At 46.7% G+C, this 20,375-nt stretch overlaps 2 protein-coding genes and 2 pseudogenes across 2 annotated transcripts; 2 read left to right on the forward strand and 2 right to left on the reverse strand.

Annotated features, from left to right (window-relative positions):
- The first annotated feature begins 363 nt into the window (after positions 1–363).
- Positions 364–6,220, forward strand: LOC136456169 (probable protein phosphatase 2C 6). The gene is made up of 4 exons (XM_066455955.1): positions 364–1,474; positions 3,133–3,504; positions 3,595–3,700; positions 5,537–6,220. The coding sequence occupies exons 1-4, from the start codon at positions 863–865 to the stop codon at positions 5,875–5,877; spliced, it is 1,431 nt and encodes a 476-aa protein (XP_066312052.1). The 5' UTR covers positions 364–862; the 3' UTR covers positions 5,878–6,220.
- On the reverse strand, positions 1,786–3,086 carry LOC136456170 (ethylene-responsive transcription factor ERF053-like; annotated as a pseudogene).
- A 7,891-nt stretch (positions 6,221–14,111) lies between the features above and the next one.
- Positions 14,112–19,968, forward strand: LOC136456172 (probable protein phosphatase 2C 6). Its single transcript, XM_066455956.1, has 4 exons — positions 14,112–15,222; positions 16,881–17,252; positions 17,343–17,448; positions 19,285–19,968. Exons 1-4 carry the CDS (start codon positions 14,611–14,613, stop codon positions 19,623–19,625), a joined length of 1,431 nt encoding a protein of 476 aa, XP_066312053.1. The 5' UTR covers positions 14,112–14,610; the 3' UTR covers positions 19,626–19,968.
- On the reverse strand, positions 15,534–16,834 carry LOC136456173 (ethylene-responsive transcription factor ERF053-like; annotated as a pseudogene).
- Positions 19,969–20,375: the final 407 nt, after the last annotated feature.

A 20,375-nucleotide genomic window follows, 5' to 3' on the forward strand; every position in this document is an offset into this window, starting at 1 on the left:
TATAAAAAAATTTTTTTTTAGATACATCAAATTTTTACATATATAATTTTTTATTGAACCAACTTCATTAGTATTATATATATTAAAGTATCTAAATTTTTTTTAAAAAAATAGATAGTTAAATTTGCTACCGTTAAAATTGCTGACAAGTAAACACAGCCTGAGCAAGTACACCGTAGCTTCGTCCTCAGTTCGCTGTCCTGGCCCCGCCCCGCCTCCACGCGCCCCTCCCCAATCATCGACACGCGCCCCCGTAGCCCCGCCGCTGCCGGGTGCTCGCGGCGGCGCACCCGATCCCCGCGGCCCCCACTGGCGCGGCCTCGACACCTGTCCCCCACACGCGCGCGGGCAGTCCCACGGCGAGTGCACGTAGCTTTCCTGCCCTCCCTCCCCTGCCTCCCTCCCTCGCCCGTCGCCTCTCCCTCCTTTCTGCCGGTTACCCAACGGCTGCCAAATCTCCCTCCGCTTCACCGCTCCCCAGGTCGAGGAGGGCGCTGCTCGCCACCCGCCTTGCTCGCTACTGCACGACGCACTTTGGTGGTGGTGCCGCTACTCTCCTTCCCGAGTTCCATCCTTCCTCACGACACGCGAGGAGGGCGTTGCCGGCCCGTGTGTGCTTTGGCGATTCGGGGGCTTGGACTCGGATCCACGTGTGCCTGCCTCCGGACCCGCGCGAGGTTCGGGCCGCCGGATTTGGGGACGGATCAGAGCAGATCTGGAGGCACATGGGGAGGCGGCGGCGGAGGGGTAGCGGGAGCGGGAACGGGAGCGATGCGGTGCTTCTGCGGAGAACGTGAGCCGGCCTGGAAAGGTGATCCTGGAGGAGGTGGCGGCTACGGCGGAGGGGGAGGCTGGAGGAGGGATGGGGGACGTCGTAGCGGTCGTGGCGCCGCTCGCCGCGCCGCCGTCGCCAGCGTTTAGCCCCGCCGCGGCGGGGCTCACGCTGATCGCCGCGGCGGCCGCGGACCCGATCGCCGCGGCGGTCGTGGGAGCCATGGAGGGGGTCTCCGTGCCCCCGGTCAGGACGGCGTCGGCGGTGGACGACGACGCGCTGGCGCCGGAAGGGGAAGCGGGAGAAGCGTCTGTGGCCGGGAGCCCGTGCTCGGTGGCCAGCGACTGCAGCAGCGTGGCCAGCGCTGACTTCGAGGGGGTTGGTCTGGGTTTCTTCGGCGCGGAGGGTGGCCCCATGGTGTTCGAGGACTCGGCCGCGTCCGCGGCCACGGTCGAGGCGGAGGCCAGGGTCGCGGCTGGTGGGAGGAGTGTCTTCGCCGTGGACTGCGTGCCGCTCTGGGGCTACACCACCATATGCGGCCGCCGGCCGGAGATGGAGGATGCCGTTGCTACAGAGCCGCGATTCTTTGACGTGCCACTCTGGTTGCTCACCGGCAATGCGGTGGTCGATGGGCTCGATCCCATGACGTTCCGCTTACCTGCACATTTCTTTGGTGTCTACGACGGACACGGTGGTGCGCAGGTATGCTTACCGTTCATTAATGACTTCCTATTAGCGGGGCTTTTACATTTTTACCATTATAAAGATTCACACTCATCCGAATATCACTCTTAGAATAATACTTATAACTTTACCAGATGAGAGAAGTTTTAGTTATAGATTTACCACTTTTACGCATGTGGCATGCCACGCGAGCTCGACACGCTGGCGCCTAGTCAGCATGAGCACGTGAAATGTCGTTGCTACCCCTGCCTTGCTCCTCTCTCTCCATCCCCGACAGCTGGGTCCTGCGGCACCTGTCACTGCCAGGTGGGCCCCACTAGTCAGCTTCGTCATGCTAGTTGCGCTTGCTTCGTGTGATTCTCGTCCGGTGTCGGCGGAGCAGACGAGGAAGAGGAGGAGCACGACGCCGCCGTGTTGGCGCTGGTGCGCCCGCTCCCGCCGACGCGGCCCTTGCCCAGGAACAGGTCGGGGAAGTTGAGCTTGGCGTTCTCGCTGCGGAGCTTGAATGCCTCGCGGTTGTACGCCATGGCGGCGTCCTCGGCGGTTTCGAAGGTGCCGAGCCACAGGCGCGTGCGGTTCCGCGGGAGGCGGATCTCGGCCACCCACTTCCCCCTGCCGCACGCCGCGGTAGAGCTTGTTGGGCGGGCCCAGCGCGCGCAGCAGCAGCTGCTGGTACAGCGTTGGCGGCACGGCCCCGCCGCGGAACCCACGGGGGCTCAGGTTCAGCGCCTAGCTCCAGAGCTGCTGCACCTCTGGCGCCAGGAGCCTCGGCGACCCAGCAGTGGACGCTGGCACTACCGCTACCGTCGATGCCGTCGGAGCTTGATCGTACGCGAACGGAAATATGTGTCGCGTCGATGGCAGCGACGTTGCCGGCGGCGACAAGGGGTTGGAAACAGAGGACGAGTCAGGGGAAGGCGGAGCCGACGAGAGCGAGGACAGGGAGCGGTTGAGGCGGCGGTCCGGGCTGCGGATCTTCTTCAGGGGCCGGAGCAATGCGGCCGCCGGCGCGTCTTCTAAAACTGGCGTCGGCTGCCTGCCCGCGGCGGAGCCCGAGGTCACGCCCTTCCCCTTCCAGCCCCTCCCGCGGCCTCCGCCACCGCCGTCCCCCGCCCCTGCCCACCGGCTCCATCCCTGCCTGCCTGCCTCCAACACGCCGAGCTGCAATCTATGAAGCGTGTGTGTGTGGAGTGCCGTGTCCCGGCCGCCCGCTGCGAACTGCACCAACCGAGGAGAGCTTGAAGCCGCGCGTGGAAGAAAAACCAGGAGCGAGGCTTTGCCAAGGAAATGCGCGAAGCTGACTAGTGGGGCCCACCTGGCAGTGACAGGTGCCGCAGGACCCAGCTGTCGGGATGGAGAGAGAGGAGCAAGGCAGGGGTAGCAACGACATTTCACGTGCTCATGCTGACTAGGCGCTAGCGTGTCGAGCTCGCGTGGCATGCCACATGCGCAAAAGTGGTAAATCTGTAACTAAAACTTCTCTCATCTGGTAAAGTTGTGTCATTCTAAGAGTGATATTCGGATGAGTGCCAATCTTTATAATGGTAAAAATGTAAAAGCCCCCCTATTAGCAGGCTCATTTTTGGTACTCTAGTCAAGACTGTATGTACTCCTAAATCGAAACAGTTTGTTGTTGGTACAGCTACATTGAGTGGCATTTGCTCAATTTGTTGTAGGTAGCAAATTACTGTCGGGAACGCCTCCATGTGGCCCTACTGGAGCAGCTGAGCAGGATAGAGGACACCGTGTGTGCTGCTAACTTGGGAGACATGGAGTTCAAGAAACAATGGGAAAAGGCCTTTGTGGATTCTTTCGCTAGAGTGGATGACGAGGTTGGGGGCAAGGCGATCAGGGGAGGTGGTGGCGAAGCAGGCACAAGTGATGCTGCTGTGACGCTCGCTCCAGAACCTGTGGCACCTGAGACTGTGGGTTCAACGGCGGTCGTCGCTGTCATCTGCTCCTCGCATATCATTGTCTCTAATTGTGGAGATTCACGGGCAGTGCTCTGCCGTGGCAAGCAGCCTGTGCCTCTGTCGGTGGATCATAAAGTAAGCTCTTCTGCAACGCTGTTTATTTGCATCACCTTTCAGTTCACATGTTAATCAGATGTTGACTGCTTTGCTCTTTTTGTTCTTCAGCCTAACAGGGAGGATGAGTATGCAAGGATTGAGGCAGAAGGTGGCAAGGTCATACAATGGAATGGTTATCGAGTTTTCGGTGTTCTTGCAATGTCGCGATCAATTGGTATGCCTTTTATCACTCTCCAGCACACTGCTTTATTACTATATAATAAGTCACCTTGGTTTACTGTTCATGCAATGATTTGGATAAGGAAATTTGAATAAATTTCTGTTAATGAATTACTATTTGGTTTACTAGTTCATCAACATCTCTGCATCCTCTAGATTTGGTGACAGGGAATGTATTAGTTATTATCAAATTTTTTTATCTGGTGATTCTACAATTCTTATGTAGTTTCTGGTCCACAACAGCACAATAATATGCATTGAAGGACCATTACCTAAATGTCATCTGTGTTGATTGATTGTTGATGCTACTCTGCTGTCAAGTTTTTACAAAAAAAAGTAGTTGGGGGCAAATTAACAGGCTAGCATGATAAATGATAAGTTACCAAGCAAAATAGGTATGTTATATAAGAGCTGATTTAATTTTTGTTACTTGTTGACAAAGTATTTCTGGCTTTCAAGTGAGCAACTATCTGTGTTTATTAAGTGGCAAGGAACCATTTTGTTCACATTAGCATTACTCCAAATTGTATATTACATGATTTTCATACTTCCCAGGCTCACCCGTGTTGTAATATTTTTGTAAGTTCAAATTTCCAAGCACCGCACGTCTTTCCTAGAACTGTTAAATTCAAGGAAGCCATGAAAATGGATTGTGCCCTTTGTTATGATTTGGTACATGGCACTGAATTCAGATCCTGTTCAAATAGAGCATCCAAAGATCATATCTGCAATGTTCCTTACCCTGAACATTCGGATTCCGACTCCACTCATTTTATTCTGTCTCAAGTTTCTATTGGCCAAGAAAGGTCAGGGTCCTACAACGGTTAAAAGCCATCTTTCTTGTGGAATTATGGGAGCACTATCGTAGAGGGAAGAAAAGAAGAAAAACTGCGTATCCTGAATCATCATAAGACCAATAGCTTGTGATACTTGGTTCCATACATGGCTGAAAGTCACAGAGGCCTGGTAGTTGTATGGTTTGGTCATGGCCCTTTGTATGTTCACTTGTGGCATAGATAGGTGATAGATCTTCCCTATACTCTTGTTCTGATTCTTTTCCCTAAGTCTCTTTTTTAACGGTTGTGCATTAGGGAGCAGCTGGGGAGAAATTTGTACACCGTGGGGGGTGATGGAATCCTAGGATGTTTCATATCCTTCTGCAAGGGCAGTCTGTCTCATATTTGTCGCCATACATGGTTGAAAGTCACAGAGGCCTTTTGGAGCCATAATGCCGATAGCATGATGCATTCAAACTAATGGATTTTGTTTTGTTATTGGCTTGACTCTGAACATCCTCGAGTACACTCATTTCTGGGCATCCTACAACTTTGATGTTCTGCTGCATGCTCTCATTTGAGTTCTTGACTTCTGAAATACAATGTTTTCTATTGTAATTCTACAACGTTTGATGTTTGTCTGTATATGATGCATACAAACTATTGGAGTTTGCTGTTTTAGTTCTATATACTAGCACAAGACATGCATAGATCTTTCACTGTAGTGTAGAACATATACCTTTACACTAATTTCGGAATTTCTCTCCTCTGCTATGAACTTTGACCTATCATGAAAGTGAGCATGTATGTTGCTAGGTCTCTTCTGTGCATTAACAAGGACCACAGAGGACGTTTTCTTGCCATTCATTATGTTACCCTAAGTGGACCATACCCAGGACATGCCATTTTTTTTTATATAAAAAAAAAAATCTGCTTGTAGAAGAACCTTAGTAGTCTAAGCTTGCTAGTTTTAGTTGTTTTACTTGAAACAAGATTCCAAGATACAAAAGCATGTATTATATGATCAGAACTTTAATGGCTTCTATCTGTTGCAGGTGACAGATATCTGAAGCCATGGATAATTCCAGTCCCAGAGGTAACAATAGTTCCACGGGCTAAGGATGATGAGTGCCTTATTCTTGCCAGTGACGGCCTCTGGGATGTAATGTCAAATGAAGAGGTATGCGAAGTTGCTCGCAAGCGGATACTTCTGTGGCACAAAAAGAATGGCACAAGTTCATCATCAGCCCCACGGGTTGGTGTTTCCGCAGACCCAGCTGCTCAAGCGGCTGCTGAATGCTTGTCAAAGCTTGCTCTTCAGAAGGGGAGCAAAGACAACATCACTGTTGTTGTAGTTGACCTGAAAGCACAGCGCAAGTTCAAGAGCAAAACCTAACCATGATGGCTTGATGGACAATTATAGCGACAAGTTGCTAGGAACCTAGATTTGGAGAATCCAAATTTGGTCAGTTTAGTCCGCTGCCTTAGTACATTACTTAGCCCAGTTCTTTATTTTCTCAGTTCTTATTAAGCCATTTGGGCTGCCAAGGGCTGTATTCCTCGTATATGGTACAGATTGCGAAATCCGTGTCAGGGTTTATGTTTCCTGACCGGGTGACGGTCCTGTTTTCATTCTTCTTTCTTCGTTGCCCTGTATTCTTTTTGTCAAGCTGGGCGTCCAAGTATCTGGCAATGTATATTTGAGCTTGTAGGGTACAAAAGAAACGAAGTGTTATAAAGGGTCTGTATCCTGCCTGCCTGAATTTGAGAAATCTATCAATTGCATCAGCTGGTAATAAGTATGGACTTGAAATTTGGATACTGGTTGAAAGAACCGAATGGTCTAAAAGGGTTGAGTTGGGCTAAAAAAGTAATTTAAAGCAACGACTTAGTCTACATAAATTTGTACTCAACATATGCATGGTAAAGTTTTAGGACCAAAAAAGATCATACTAATGTAGAGGCCTTATGGTTAATGAAGCTAAACATATCCTTTTAAAATAAGCGAGTTCTTACGGTAAAAAAAAGAAAGAAAAATAAGCAAGTTGAAACTATCTAAAGAAATATGCTAAGCAAGTCTACTAAGAGTTTTACACAGTAATTAACACCAGGGGCGAAACTATAGAAATGGCGTCGGGATCATCCCACGAAACTTTTATCACCTCTCTCTTCGTTTATACTTTGTCATGTCAGCTTATTTAATATTCATAAAACTCTTATGAAATTTTCATTAAGACTGGTCTAAGAAATTACAGGATTTCATTGGGGTCGGTTGAACTCGGTGAATGTAACATGTGGAAGCACACCATCACACCAAAAAAGAGATCCTTAGACAACGGTATGAAAACTACGAAAAAGCACTCTAAAAGGGAAGATCCTTTTTGACACACAAGATATCTTGCATACAATCAAGAGCAGAAACACAAAACTAAATATGAACGTAAGTGCAAGAAAAGAAAAAAGAAAGAATGTAAGTGCATGAAAAGAAAGAAGGCAAAGAGATAATCAGATTTTTTTTTATGGTAGCTGGTAGTTGTTCACAATCTTTCGATCCACGTTGGAGCACCGATAAGTCAAAGAGACTCGATTATGTTCTCTTGAGTCACAAAGTTTCAAATCTTCATTAGTGAATGGGCGGGTTTTAAATCCAGTACATCAATAGAAGCCATCCCACAATAAGCTACATCAAGAAGATCACCCAGTCATCCATCCACTGGACCGTCTGGGTGCTAGCAGACACTAGGAGTAACCTGTCTTTAACGATTTTTTTTAATTTTAATACTTTTTCGAACTTAATTTTAAATCTAGGCCACGACGTCCTATAGGAGCATCATTGTACAGCGGGTGCTCAGCTCATAAGTCCATCAACCTGAGAAGCTACAACATCATAACTTATTCTAGATTTTCTTCGTCATCAGCGACCGTTGAGCACGTGTCATTATTGATAGGGGTAGCTACAACAATTTGGTGAGTTCTGATTTGGTCAAGAAGCTTGGCTTTACCACATGCCCACACCCACGTCCATACCATATTCAGTGGCTAAATGATTCTGGTAAAGCAAAGGTAACACAAACTTGTAGAGTTTCATTTTTTATTGGTTCTTATGCTGATTCTGTTGATTGTGATGTGGTACCTATGCAAGCTTGTTCACTCTTATTGGGTCATCCATGGGAACATGATAATGATGCTACACATCATGGTAGAAGTAATAAATACACTTTTGTGCATAAAGGAAAGAAAATTACTTTGGTACCTTTGATCCCTGCTCAAATTATACAAGCTGATAGAGAACGCGCTGCTAGTTTCAATGATGTTCAATCTGAAAATCAGCAAGTTGCTAATTCTATTTTTCCACCTAAAAAAGATAAGTCTTCATCTATTTCTAAGGCTGAGGGGATTAAATTGAAGGGTGGTGTTATGCTTGCAACAAAATGTGACTTTGCTGAAATTTCTTATGATGATATTTGCTATGTTTTGGTATGCAAACAAGCTATGTTTTCGCTTGATGATATTATTAGCTCAGTACCTCCTGCTGTCACTAACCTTTTGTAGGAGTATGAGGACATTTTTTCAGCTGAGATACCCCCGGGACTGTCACCTATGAGAGGGATAGAGCATCAAATCGATTTGATTCTGGGAGCAACCTTGCCCAACTGAGCTGCCTATCGAACAAATCCTGAGGAGACTAAAGAAATTCAGCAGCAAGTCCAAGATCTTTTGGACCGTGGGTATGTACGTGAAAGCCTTAGTCCTTGTGTCGTTCCTGTACTTTTGGTTCCTAAGAAAAATAGAACTTGGCGTATGTGTGTTGATTGTAGAGCCATCAATAATATTACCATTCGGTATCGTCATCCTATTCCTAGGCTAGACAACATATTAGATGAGTTGTGTGGTTCTATAATTTTCACTAAGATTGACTTGCGAAGTGGCTACCACCAAATTAGAATGAAACTTGGAGATGAATGGAAAACTGCATTTAAAACCAAATTCGGGTTGTATAAGTGGTTAGTAATGCCTTTTGGTTTGACAAATGCACCTAGCACTTTCATGCGCTTAATGAATGAGGTTTTAAGAGTTTTTATTGGACATTTTGTGGTAGTTTACTTTGATGATATATTGATTTACAGCAAGTCTTTTGATAAACATATGGATCACTTATGTGCTGTTTTTAATGCTTTACGTGATGCACGTTTATTTGGTAACCTTGAGAAGTGCATCTATTGCACGGATCGAGTTTCTTTTCTTGGCTATGTTGTAACTCTATAGGAAATTGAGGTGGACGAGATGAAAATTGAAGCCATAAAGAGCTGGTCAGTTCCCCAAACCGTCACATAGGTGAGGAGTTTTCTTGGTCCTGCAGGATTCTACCACCGCTTCGTCAAAGATTTCAACACCATTGCTGCCCCATTGCATGAGTTGACGAAGAAATGAGTGGTGTTTCATTGGGGAGAGGCACAAGAGGAGTCCTTTGACACTTTGAATGACAAGCTTATACACACACCATTGCTGCAACTTTCAAATTTTGGTAAGACTTTTGAGCTAGAATGTGATGCTAGTGGAGTTAGCATTGGTGGTATTTTGATGCAAGATGGTAAACCAGTTGCTTACTTTAGCGAAAAATTGCATGGTCCTGTTCTTAATTATTCCACGTATGATAAAGAATTGTATGCACTTGTTCATTCTTTGGAGACTGGTCCTTTGACACGTATGATAAAGAATTGTATGCACTTGTTCGTCCTTTGACACGTATGATAAAGAATTGTATGCATCTATTCCACGTATGATAAAGAATTGTATGCATCTATTCCACGTATGATAAAGAATTGTATGCACTTGTTCGTCCTTTGACACCAGTTGCTTAATTGTATGCACTTATTCCACGTATGATAGTTGCTTACTTTAGCGAAAAATTTGCATGGTCTTGTTGCTTACTTTGACGTCATTATTTGTGGCCTAAAGAATTTGTTATTTATTCTGATCATGAATCACTTAAGTATCTTCGCTCTCAAAATAATTTGAATTGTAGGCATGCTAAATGGGTTGAATTTATTAAATCTTTTCTTTATATTATCAAACACAAGAAAGGGAAGGATAATGTGATTGCTGATGCTTTGTCTAGAAGATATACATTGTCCGTCCCAACTTGATTGCCGGATTTTTTGTCTTCAATCCATTAAAGAACAATATGCGCTTGATCCTGATTTTAAGGTTGTGTTGCTTAATTATAGAGAGGGATGCACATGAAATAAGTTTATGATCAGCGATGGGTTTTTGTTTAGAGCTAACCGCCTATGCATTCCAGTTGGTTCCGTTCGTCTTTTATTGTTGCAGGAGGCACATGGAGGCGGATTGATGGGACATTTTGGTGCCAAGAAGACGGAGGAGGTGCTGTCCACACACTTCTTTTGGCCAAGGATGAGGCGAGATGTAGAGCGGTATGTGGCTCGGTGTGCCACATGTCAAAAAGCTAAGTCGCGGTTGAACCCACATGGTTTATATATGCCTCTTCCTGTTCCTTCTACTCCTTGGGCAGATATATCTATGGATTTTATGTTGGGATTGCTAAGAACTAAGAGGGGGAGGGATAGTATTTTTATGGTGGTTGATCGTTTTTCTAAGATGGCATATTTTATTCCTTGTCATAAGAGCGACGATGCTGTTCATATTGCTGACCTTTTCTTTCAAGAAATCAGTTTGCTTGCATGGTATGCCTTCTACTATTGTTTCAGATCGCGATGCAAAATTCTTGAGTCATTTTTGGCGCACGTTGTGGAATAAATTGGGGACCAAGCTGCTGTTTTCTACAACATGTCATCCCCAAACTGATGGGCAAACTGAGGTTGTGAATCGAACATTGTCCACCATGTTGAGAGCTATTTTGAAGTGCAATTTGAAGATGTGGGAAGAGTGTTTGCCGCATGTAGAGTTTGCATATAACATGGCGAAACATTCCACCACCAAGGTAAGTCCTTTTCAGGTAGTGTATGGTTTTAACCCCCATGCTCCTATTGATCTTTTGCCTTTACCTACCACTCAGAGAATACATAGTGATGCTAGAGAGCATGCTGATTTTATTCGTAAGTTGTATGAAACAACTAAAGCAAATATTAAAAGCATGAATGAAAAGTATAGAATTGCTGGTAGTAAAGGTAGAAAAGAGATTAAACTTGAACCGAATGATTTGGTTTGATTACATTTAAGAAAAGATAGATTTCCTGAGCTACGTAAGTCTAAATTAATGCCAAGAGCAGCTGGTCCATATAAGATCATTGAGAAAATAAATGATAATGCCTACAAACTTGAATTGCCACCCGAGTTCGGGGTTAGTTCCACTTTTAACATTACAGATTTGAAACCTTATTTGGGAGAAGAAGATGAGCTTGAGTCGAGAACGACTCCATTTCAAGAGGGGGAGGATGATGAGGACATCACTTCTTCAGAGGTACCCGCTGATCCTCCAACCGTCATGCAAGGTCCAATGACCCGAACTCGAAAGCGACAACTCAATTTAGAGGTGAGCTCGTTCTTAAGCGATACTTTTCATACTTTTGAGAATAGACTACTACCTAATGATGTTATCTTGCTTAGGAACATTGGAGAGGGTCATGAAGGTCTTAGAGGAAGTGGTGGAGGTGATGATGACCAGCAAGGACGTCCAACACAAGCAAGAGGCCTAGTCCAACAAGAATTCGAGTCTGCCTCGGCCTCCAGGACCAGTCTGCCTTAAAATGGTCACCCAGGATGCATCCGGACTCTGTTTTTGATGATCCACATATGGATGGAAAGCTAATTTGATAAGGAAGCCAATCCAAGTGGTTTCATGTCAAAAGCTATTCGGAATCAATGGCAATCGTTGAAACAAGTCAGCGTCCAGAATCTGCCAGGGTGCTGCGACACCGTCTTTTGGTCCGTTGGACCATGTATCGAGTTTGGGCTCATTAGGGACGCGTCCAGGGGTCTTGCACGACCCTAGAGTCTTCATAAACAGCCGCCGCCCCTCCATTAGGGTTTGGGTTTTGCTTCGATTAATCTGTCAAGAACAGTTTCGCCGTTCATCGGTTTGTGAGACCCCAACTTCGTAAGTTTAATCATTCATCTGTAATTTGGTTGCGTTCTTTCTTGTTCTTGCTTATGTTCTTCGTTGCACAGGTAGGGATTAGCCTTCTTGGCGAGGTCAACCTGGTCCATGACTCGGTTGATAACCAGAGGAACTGTGGTGCTAAGATTGCAGGGTTCGATCTTTCCATCTGAAGCCGGATCGGTGTGTTATTCTCCGCCACAACGATAGTTACCATCACCTGACGTAAGATCGGGATCCCCGTCTACATTAAGTGGTAATCAGAGTTAAGGTATACCATTAGGTTCACTTTTATTCCATAGTTTGAGTGTTTCGCATTCGTCCCATAGTCCAGTGCCATACTTGTTTTTCCTGTCCTAGAACCTTCCGCGCCATAGCCTTTGCATATTTCAATTTTAGAGTCCGTCGTGTTGAGTTTGTGTCCTGGTCGAGGTCTTGTTGTTGGTTAGGTCATGTTAGAGTCCAGTTCGTGTGTTTTTCCCCATCGTTTCCATCAAATCTTGACTGTTGTGACCAATTTTGCACATATTATTCCCGTTTTGTCCTCTAATTCGGAGCCAATTCTTAAAACTGGTCTAGTTTTCGCATACGAACTCCGTTTTCGACGTTCCATATATGCAAATCGATCAGAAAAAAATTTCGGATCCTAAAATACATACATTTTTAACATTTGAAATTTGTTAAGAAATAATTGTGCTTATAGATATGGTCCACTTAGTTTAAGTAGTTTTTTGCTACTTTGCTATTTTTAAAGTACAATAATTACATGCTGAAATAAGTTTTTATAAAGATAAACATATACTACTTCCAAGTAACATTGATCTTCTAGAAAAAATAAAAATAATCATACAAATATACTTATTTTAGAACGGATGAAGTATATATTGTAAAAATAAGCTAATGCTCGGCTTCTTATATATAAGCACATATATATAGTACGCAAAATAAGCGTACACCTCATATTTTAGGGAGTAACTAATTCTTAAGTTTGATTGGACATATAAGTATCATTAAATTAAAACACATATTATATTTTTTATTATAAACTTGTTACATACTTCCCCGTCCCAAAAAGAGTGACGTGAGTGACGTTTTTTATTCTCACACATCGTGATTGACCGTTTGTCTTATTCAAAATTTTTGTGTAAATTATAAAATAAAGGGCTCGTTCGGCTGGTTGAAAAACCAGCTAGATTTTATTGTGCGCGGATGAAAAATATTGTTCACTCTCTCACAGATTTATCCAGATTCCTCCAAATTCCTCCCAGCGAACAGGGCCAAATAAGTCATTATTAAAGTATCACTAATGATAAAATAAGCCATAACAAAATATATGATATTTATACAAAAATTTTGAATAAGACGGATGGTCAAATAAGATGTCTAAAAGTAAAAAAACGACACTTTTTTTTTGGAACGAAGGGAATATATAAACATTGATATTATTTCTCTATAAAATTAAGTAAACATAAAATTAATTTATTTCTCGAGATGCAAATGCTTGTAACAACTGGTTGCATAGCAACATGTTGGTCAGCGAGGGAAGCCAGCAGCAGGCAACAGCAGCATCCATGGTCATGACTATGCAGCTGTTCACTTATTGTAAATGATCGTAAATTTTCAGTCAAAACACTATAATCATATCCGATCGTTTCAAGCCAGCCTAACAGGCTGCATGGGACGACATATGGCCATCGCACCGTGGGCAGCGGCAGTGGCAGGCCAAACCTGACAAGAAAGGCGATGAGGGCGTCCCCAACGGCTGACAATGTGCTAGCTAGGCGGATCAGCTTATCCAATCACGGAGAGGCTGACAAAAACTACAACGCTAGCGACGGAGCAAGCACTCAGCTCGTACGTTTCTCCATGTTTGTTGAGTCTCTGACATGCATTCCATGGAGTAGCATGTTTTCATTTTTTTTTATTAGACGTATTTGCTGGTTGATTTATAGATTAATAAATCCGATAAATACAAAAACACTTATAAGCTCGCCTGAAACCACATGGAACTGGCTGAATTGTTTCAGGCAACACAGTGCTGGGGACGCCATGAAAGACGGGCCGTACGCCAAACCTGACAAGCAGTATGCCTCCCGGCCCTCCACCTCACAGGCCTACTCCCTGTAGTACTACCTCTGTTTACTTGTCACCGAATTTTTATTGTAGTAATTTTGACCATATATTTTTTCTATAAAAAAATTTTTTTTTAGATACATCAAATTTTTACATATATAATTTTTTATTGAACCAACTTCATTAGTATTATATATATTAAAGTATCTAAATTTTTTTTAAAAAAATAGATAGTTAAATTTGCTACCGTTAAAATTGCTGACAAGTAAACACAGCCTGAGCAAGTACACCGTAGCTTCGTCCTCAGTTCGCTGTCCTGGCCCCGCCCCGCCTCCACGCGCCCCTCCCCAATCATCGACACGCGCCCCCGTAGCCCCGCCGCTGCCGGGTGCTCGCGGCGGCGCACCCGATCCCCGCGGCCCCCACTGGCGCGGCCTCGACACCTGTCCCCCACACGCGCGCGGGCAGTCCCACGGCGAGTGCACGTAGCTTTCCTGCCCTCCCTCCCCTGCCTCCCTCCCTCGCCCGTCGCCTCTCCCTCCTTTCTGCCGGTTACCCAACGGCTGCCAAATCTCCCTCCGCTTCACCGCTCCCCAGGTCGAGGAGGGCGCTGCTCGCCACCCGCCTTGCTCGCTACTGCACGACGCACTTTGGTGGTGGTGCCGCTACTCTCCTTCCCGAGTTCCATCCTTCCTCACGACACGCGAGGAGGGCGTTGCCGGCCCGTGTGTGCTTTGGCGATTCGGGGGCTTGGACTCGGATCCACGTGTGCCTGCCTCCGGACCCGCGCGAGGTTCGGGCCGCCGGATTTGGGGACGGATCAGAGCAGATCTGGAGGCACATGGGGAGGCGGCGGCGGAGGGGTAGCGGGAGCGGGAACGGGAGCGATGCGGTGCTTCTGCGGAGAACGTGAGCCGGCCTGGAAAGGTGATCCTGGAGGAGGTGGCGGCTACGGCGGAGGGGGAGGCTGGAGGAGGGATGGGGGACGTCGTAGCGGTCGTGGCGCCGCTCGCCGCGCCGCCGTCGCCAGCGTTTAGCCCCGCCGCGGCGGGGCTCACGCTGATCGCCGCGGCGGCCGCGGACCCGATCGCCGCGGCGGTCGTGGGAGCCATGGAGGGGGTCTCCGTGCCCCCGGTCAGGACGGCGTCGGCGGTGGACGACGACGCGCTGGCGCCGGAAGGGGAAGCGGGAGAAGCGTCTGTGGCCGGGAGCCCGTGCTCGGTGGCCAGCGACTGCAGCAGCGTGGCCAGCGCTGACTTCGAGGGGGTTGGTCTGGGTTTCTTCGGCGCGGAGGGTGGCCCCATGGTGTTCGAGGACTCGGCCGCGTCCGCGGCCACGGTCGAGGCGGAGGCCAGGGTCGCGGCTGGTGGGAGGAGTGTCTTCGCCGTGGACTGCGTGCCGCTCTGGGGCTACACCACCATATGCGGCCGCCGGCCGGAGATGGAGGATGCCGTTGCTACAGAGCCGCGATTCTTTGACGTGCCACTCTGGTTGCTCACCGGCAATGCGGTGGTCGATGGGCTCGATCCCATGACGTTCCGCTTACCTGCACATTTCTTTGGTGTCTACGACGGACACGGTGGTGCGCAGGTATGCTTACCGTTCATTAATGACTTCCTATTAGCGGGGCTTTTACATTTTTACCATTATAAAGATTCACACTCATCCGAATATCACTCTTAGAATAATACTTATAACTTTACCAGATGAGAGAAGTTTTAGTTATAGATTTACCACTTTTACGCATGTGGCATGCCACGCGAGCTCGACACGCTGGCGCCTAGTCAGCATGAGCACGTGAAATGTCGTTGCTACCCCTGCCTTGCTCCTCTCTCTCCATCCCCGACAGCTGGGTCCTGCGGCACCTGTCACTGCCAGGTGGGCCCCACTAGTCAGCTTCGTCATGCTAGTTGCGCTTGCTTCGTGTGATTCTCGTCCGGTGTCGGCGGAGCAGACGAGGAAGAGGAGGAGCACGACGCCGCCGTGTTGGCGCTGGTGCGCCCGCTCCCGCCGACGCGGCCCTTGCCCAGGAACAGGTCGGGGAAGTTGAGCTTGGCGTTCTCGCTGCGGAGCTTGAATGCCTCGCGGTTGTACGCCATGGCGGCGTCCTCGGCGGTTTCGAAGGTGCCGAGCCACAGGCGCGTGCGGTTCCGCGGGAGGCGGATCTCGGCCACCCACTTCCCCCTGCCGCACGCCGCGGTAGAGCTTGTTGGGCGGGCCCAGCGCGCGCAGCAGCAGCTGCTGGTACAGCGTTGGCGGCACGGCCCCGCCGCGGAACCCACGGGGGCTCAGGTTCAGCGCCTAGCTCCAGAGCTGCTGCACCTCTGGCGCCAGGAGCCTCGGCGACCCAGCAGTGGACGCTGGCACTACCGCTACCGTCGATGCCGTCGGAGCTTGATCGTACGCGAACGGAAATATGTGTCGCGTCGATGGCAGCGACGTTGCCGGCGGCGACAAGGGGTTGGAAACAGAGGACGAGTCAGGGGAAGGCGGAGCCGACGAGAGCGAGGACAGGGAGCGGTTGAGGCGGCGGTCCGGGCTGCGGATCTTCTTCAGGGGCCGGAGCAATGCGGCCGCCGGCGCGTCTTCTAAAACTGGCGTCGGCTGCCTGCCCGCGGCGGAGCCCGAGGTCACGCCCTTCCCCTTCCAGCCCCTCCCGCGGCCTCCGCCACCGCCGTCCCCCGCCCCTGCCCACCGGCTCCATCCCTGCCTGCCTGCCTCCAACACGCCGAGCTGCAATCTATGAAGCGTGTGTGTGTGGAGTGCCGTGTCCCGGCCGCCCGCTGCGAACTGCACCAACCGAGGAGAGCTTGAAGCCGCGCGTGGAAGAAAAACCAGGAGCGAGGCTTTGCCAAGGAAATGCGCGAAGCTGACTAGTGGGGCCCACCTGGCAGTGACAGGTGCCGCAGGACCCAGCTGTCGGGATGGAGAGAGAGGAGCAAGGCAGGGGTAGCAACGACATTTCACGTGCTCATGCTGACTAGGCGCTAGCGTGTCGAGCTCGCGTGGCATGCCACATGCGCAAAAGTGGTAAATCTGTAACTAAAACTTCTCTCATCTGGTAAAGTTGTGTCATTCTAAGAGTGATATTCGGATGAGTGCCAATCTTTATAATGGTAAAAATGTAAAAGCCCCCCTATTAGCAGGCTCATTTTTGGTACTCTAGTCAAGACTGTATGTACTCCTAAATCGAAACAGTTTGTTGTTGGTACAGCTACATTGAGTGGCATTTGCTCAATTTGTTGTAGGTAGCAAATTACTGTCGGGAACGCCTCCATGTGGCCCTACTGGAGCAGCTGAGCAGGATAGAGGACACCGTGTGTGCTGCTAACTTGGGAGACATGGAGTTCAAGAAACAATGGGAAAAGGCCTTTGTGGATTCTTTCGCTAGAGTGGATGACGAGGTTGGGGGCAAGGCGATCAGGGGAGGTGGTGGCGAAGCAGGCACAAGTGATGCTGCTGTGACGCTCGCTCCAGAACCTGTGGCACCTGAGACTGTGGGTTCAACGGCGGTCGTCGCTGTCATCTGCTCCTCGCATATCATTGTCTCTAATTGTGGAGATTCACGGGCAGTGCTCTGCCGTGGCAAGCAGCCTGTGCCTCTGTCGGTGGATCATAAAGTAAGCTCTTCTGCAACGCTGTTTATTTGCATCACCTTTCAGTTCACATGTTAATCAGATGTTGACTGCTTTGCTCTTTTTGTTCTTCAGCCTAACAGGGAGGATGAGTATGCAAGGATTGAGGCAGAAGGTGGCAAGGTCATACAATGGAATGGTTATCGAGTTTTCGGTGTTCTTGCAATGTCGCGATCAATTGGTATGCCTTTTATCACTCTCCAGCACACTGCTTTATTACTATATAATAAGTCACCTTGGTTTACTGTTCATGCAATGATTTGGATAAGGAAATTTGAATAAATTTCTGTTAATGAATTACTATTTGGTTTACTAGTTCATCAACATCTCTGCATCCTCTAGATTTGGTGACAGGGAATGTATTAGTTATTATCAAATTTTTTTATCTGGTGATTCTACAATTCTTATGTAGTTTCTGGTCCACAACAGCACAATAATATGCATTGAAGGACCATTACCTAAATGTCATCTGTGTTGATTGATTGTTGATGCTACTCTGCTGTCAAGTTTTTACAAAAAAAAGTAGTTGGGGGCAAATTAACAGGCTAGCATGATAAATGATAAGTTACCAAGCAAAATAGGTATGTTATATAAGAGCTGATTTAATTTTTGTTACTTGTTGACAAAGTATTTCTGGCTTTCAAGTGAGCAACTATCTGTGTTTATTAAGTGGCAAGGAACCATTTTGTTCACATTAGCATTACTCCAAATTGTATATTACATGATTTTCATACTTCCCAGGCTCACCCGTGTTGTAATATTTTTGTAAGTTCAAATTTCCAAGCACCGCACGTCTTTCCTAGAACTGTTAAATTCAAGGAAGCCATGAAAATGGATTGTGCCCTTTGTTATGATTTGGTACATGGCACTGAATTCAGATCCTGTTCAAATAGAGCATCCAAAGATCATATCTGCAATGTTCCTTACCCTGAACATTCGGATTCCGACTCCACTCATTTTATTCTGTCTCAAGTTTCTATTGGCCAAGAAAGGTCAGGGTCCTACAACGGTTAAAAGCCATCTTTCTTGTGGAATTATGGGAGCACTATCGTAGAGGGAAGAAAAGAAGAAAAACTGCGTATCCTGAATCATCATAAGACCAATAGCTTGTGATACTTGGTTCCATACATGGCTGAAAGTCACAGAGGCCTGGTAGTTGTATGGTTTGGTCATGGCCCTTTGTATGTTCACTTGTGGCATAGATAGGTGATAGATCTTCCCTATACTCTTGTTCTGATTCTTTTCCCTAAGTCTCTTTTTTAACGGTTGTGCATTAGGGAGCAGCTGGGGAGAAATTTGTACACCGTGGGGGGTGATGGAATCCTAGGATGTTTCATATCCTTCTGCAAGGGCAGTCTGTCTCATATTTGTCGCCATACATGGTTGAAAGTCACAGAGGCCTTTTGGAGCCATAATGCCGATAGCATGATGCATTCAAACTAATGGATTTTGTTTTGTTATTGGCTTGACTCTGAACATCCTCGAGTACACTCATTTCTGGGCATCCTACAACTTTGATGTTCTGCTGCATGCTCTCATTTGAGTTCTTGACTTCTGAAATACAATGTTTTCTATTGTAATTCTACAACGTTTGATGTTTGTCTGTATATGATGCATACAAACTATTGGAGTTTGCTGTTTTAGTTCTATATACTAGCACAAGACATGCATAGATCTTTCACTGTAGTGTAGAACATATACCTTTACACTAATTTCGGAATTTCTCTCCTCTGCTATGAACTTTGACCTATCATGAAAGTGAGCATGTATGTTGCTAGGTCTCTTCTGTGCATTAACAAGGACCACAGAGGACGTTTTCTTGCCATTCATTATGTTACCCTAAGTGGACCATACCCAGGACATGCCATTTTTTTTTATATAAAAAAAAAAATCTGCTTGTAGAAGAACCTTAGTAGTCTAAGCTTGCTAGTTTTAGTTGTTTTACTTGAAACAAGATTCCAAGATACAAAAGCATGTATTATATGATCAGAACTTTAATGGCTTCTATCTGTTGCAGGTGACAGATATCTGAAGCCATGGATAATTCCAGTCCCAGAGGTAACAATAGTTCCACGGGCTAAGGATGATGAGTGCCTTATTCTTGCCAGTGACGGCCTCTGGGATGTAATGTCAAATGAAGAGGTATGCGAAGTTGCTCGCAAGCGGATACTTCTGTGGCACAAAAAGAATGGCACAAGTTCATCATCAGCCCCACGGGTTGGTGTTTCCGCAGACCCAGCTGCTCAAGCGGCTGCTGAATGCTTGTCAAAGCTTGCTCTTCAGAAGGGGAGCAAAGACAACATCACTGTTGTTGTAGTTGACCTGAAAGCACAGCGCAAGTTCAAGAGCAAAACCTAACCATGATGGCTTGATGGACAATTATAGCGACAAGTTGCTAGGAACCTAGATTTGGAGAATCCAAATTTGGTCAGTTTAGTCCGCTGCCTTAGTACATTACTTAGCCCAGTTCTTTATTTTCTCAGTTCTTATTAAGCCATTTGGGCTGCCAAGGGCTGTATTCCTCGTATATGGTACAGATTGCGAAATCCGTGTCAGGGTTTATGTTTCCTGACCGGGTGACGGTCCTGTTTTCATTCTTCTTTCTTCGTTGCCCTGTATTCTTTTTGTCAAGCTGGGCGTCCAAGTATCTGGCAATGTATATTTGAGCTTGTAGGGTACAAAAGAAACGAAGTGTTATAAAGGGTCTGTATCCTGCCTGCCTGAATTTGAGAAATCTATCAATTGCATCAGCTGGTAATAAGTATGGACTTGAAATTTGGATACTGGTTGAAAGAACCGAATGGTCTAAAAGGGTTGAGTTGGGCTAAAAAAGTAATTTAAAGCAACGACTTAGTCTACATAAATTTGTACTCAACATATGCATGGTAAAGTTTTAGGACCAAAAAAGATCATACTAATGTAGAGGCCTTATGGTTAATGAAGCTAAACATATCCTTTTAAAATAAGCGAGTTCTTACGGTAAAAAAAAGAAAGAAAAATAAGCAAGTTGAAACTATCTAAAGAAATATGCTAAGCAAGTCTACTAAGAGTTTTACACAGTAATTAACACCAGGGGCGAAACTATAGAAATGGCGTCGGGATCATCCC

This window comes from Miscanthus floridulus, chromosome 6, assembly GCF_019320115.1.
Source record: "Miscanthus floridulus cultivar M001 chromosome 6, ASM1932011v1, whole genome shotgun sequence".
Taxonomy (NCBI): domain Eukaryota; kingdom Viridiplantae; phylum Streptophyta; class Magnoliopsida; order Poales; family Poaceae; genus Miscanthus; species Miscanthus floridulus.

What these genes read in the sequence shown, in the direction of transcription:
- LOC136456169 (XM_066455955.1), top strand. Translation starts at nt 863, where the DNA reads ATGGGGGACGTCGTAGCGGTCGTGGCGCCGCTCGCCGCGCCGCCGTCG. An exon ending in ACGGACACGGTGGTGCGCAG is followed by an intron (nt 1,475 to 3,132) that starts GTATGCTTACCG and finishes AATTTGTTGTAG; the next exon opens with GTAGCAAATTACTGTCGGGA. An exon ending in TGCAATGTCGCGATCAATTG is followed by an intron (nt 3,701 to 5,536) that starts GTATGCCTTTTA and finishes TATCTGTTGCAG; the next exon opens with GTGACAGATATCTGAAGCCA.
- LOC136456172 (XM_066455956.1), top strand. Translation starts at nt 14,611, where the DNA reads ATGGGGGACGTCGTAGCGGTCGTGGCGCCGCTCGCCGCGCCGCCGTCG. An exon ending in ACGGACACGGTGGTGCGCAG is followed by an intron (nt 15,223 to 16,880) that starts GTATGCTTACCG and finishes AATTTGTTGTAG; the next exon opens with GTAGCAAATTACTGTCGGGA. An exon ending in CTCTGTCGGTGGATCATAAA is followed by an intron (nt 17,253 to 17,342) that starts GTAAGCTCTTCT and finishes TTTGTTCTTCAG; the next exon opens with CCTAACAGGGAGGATGAGTA.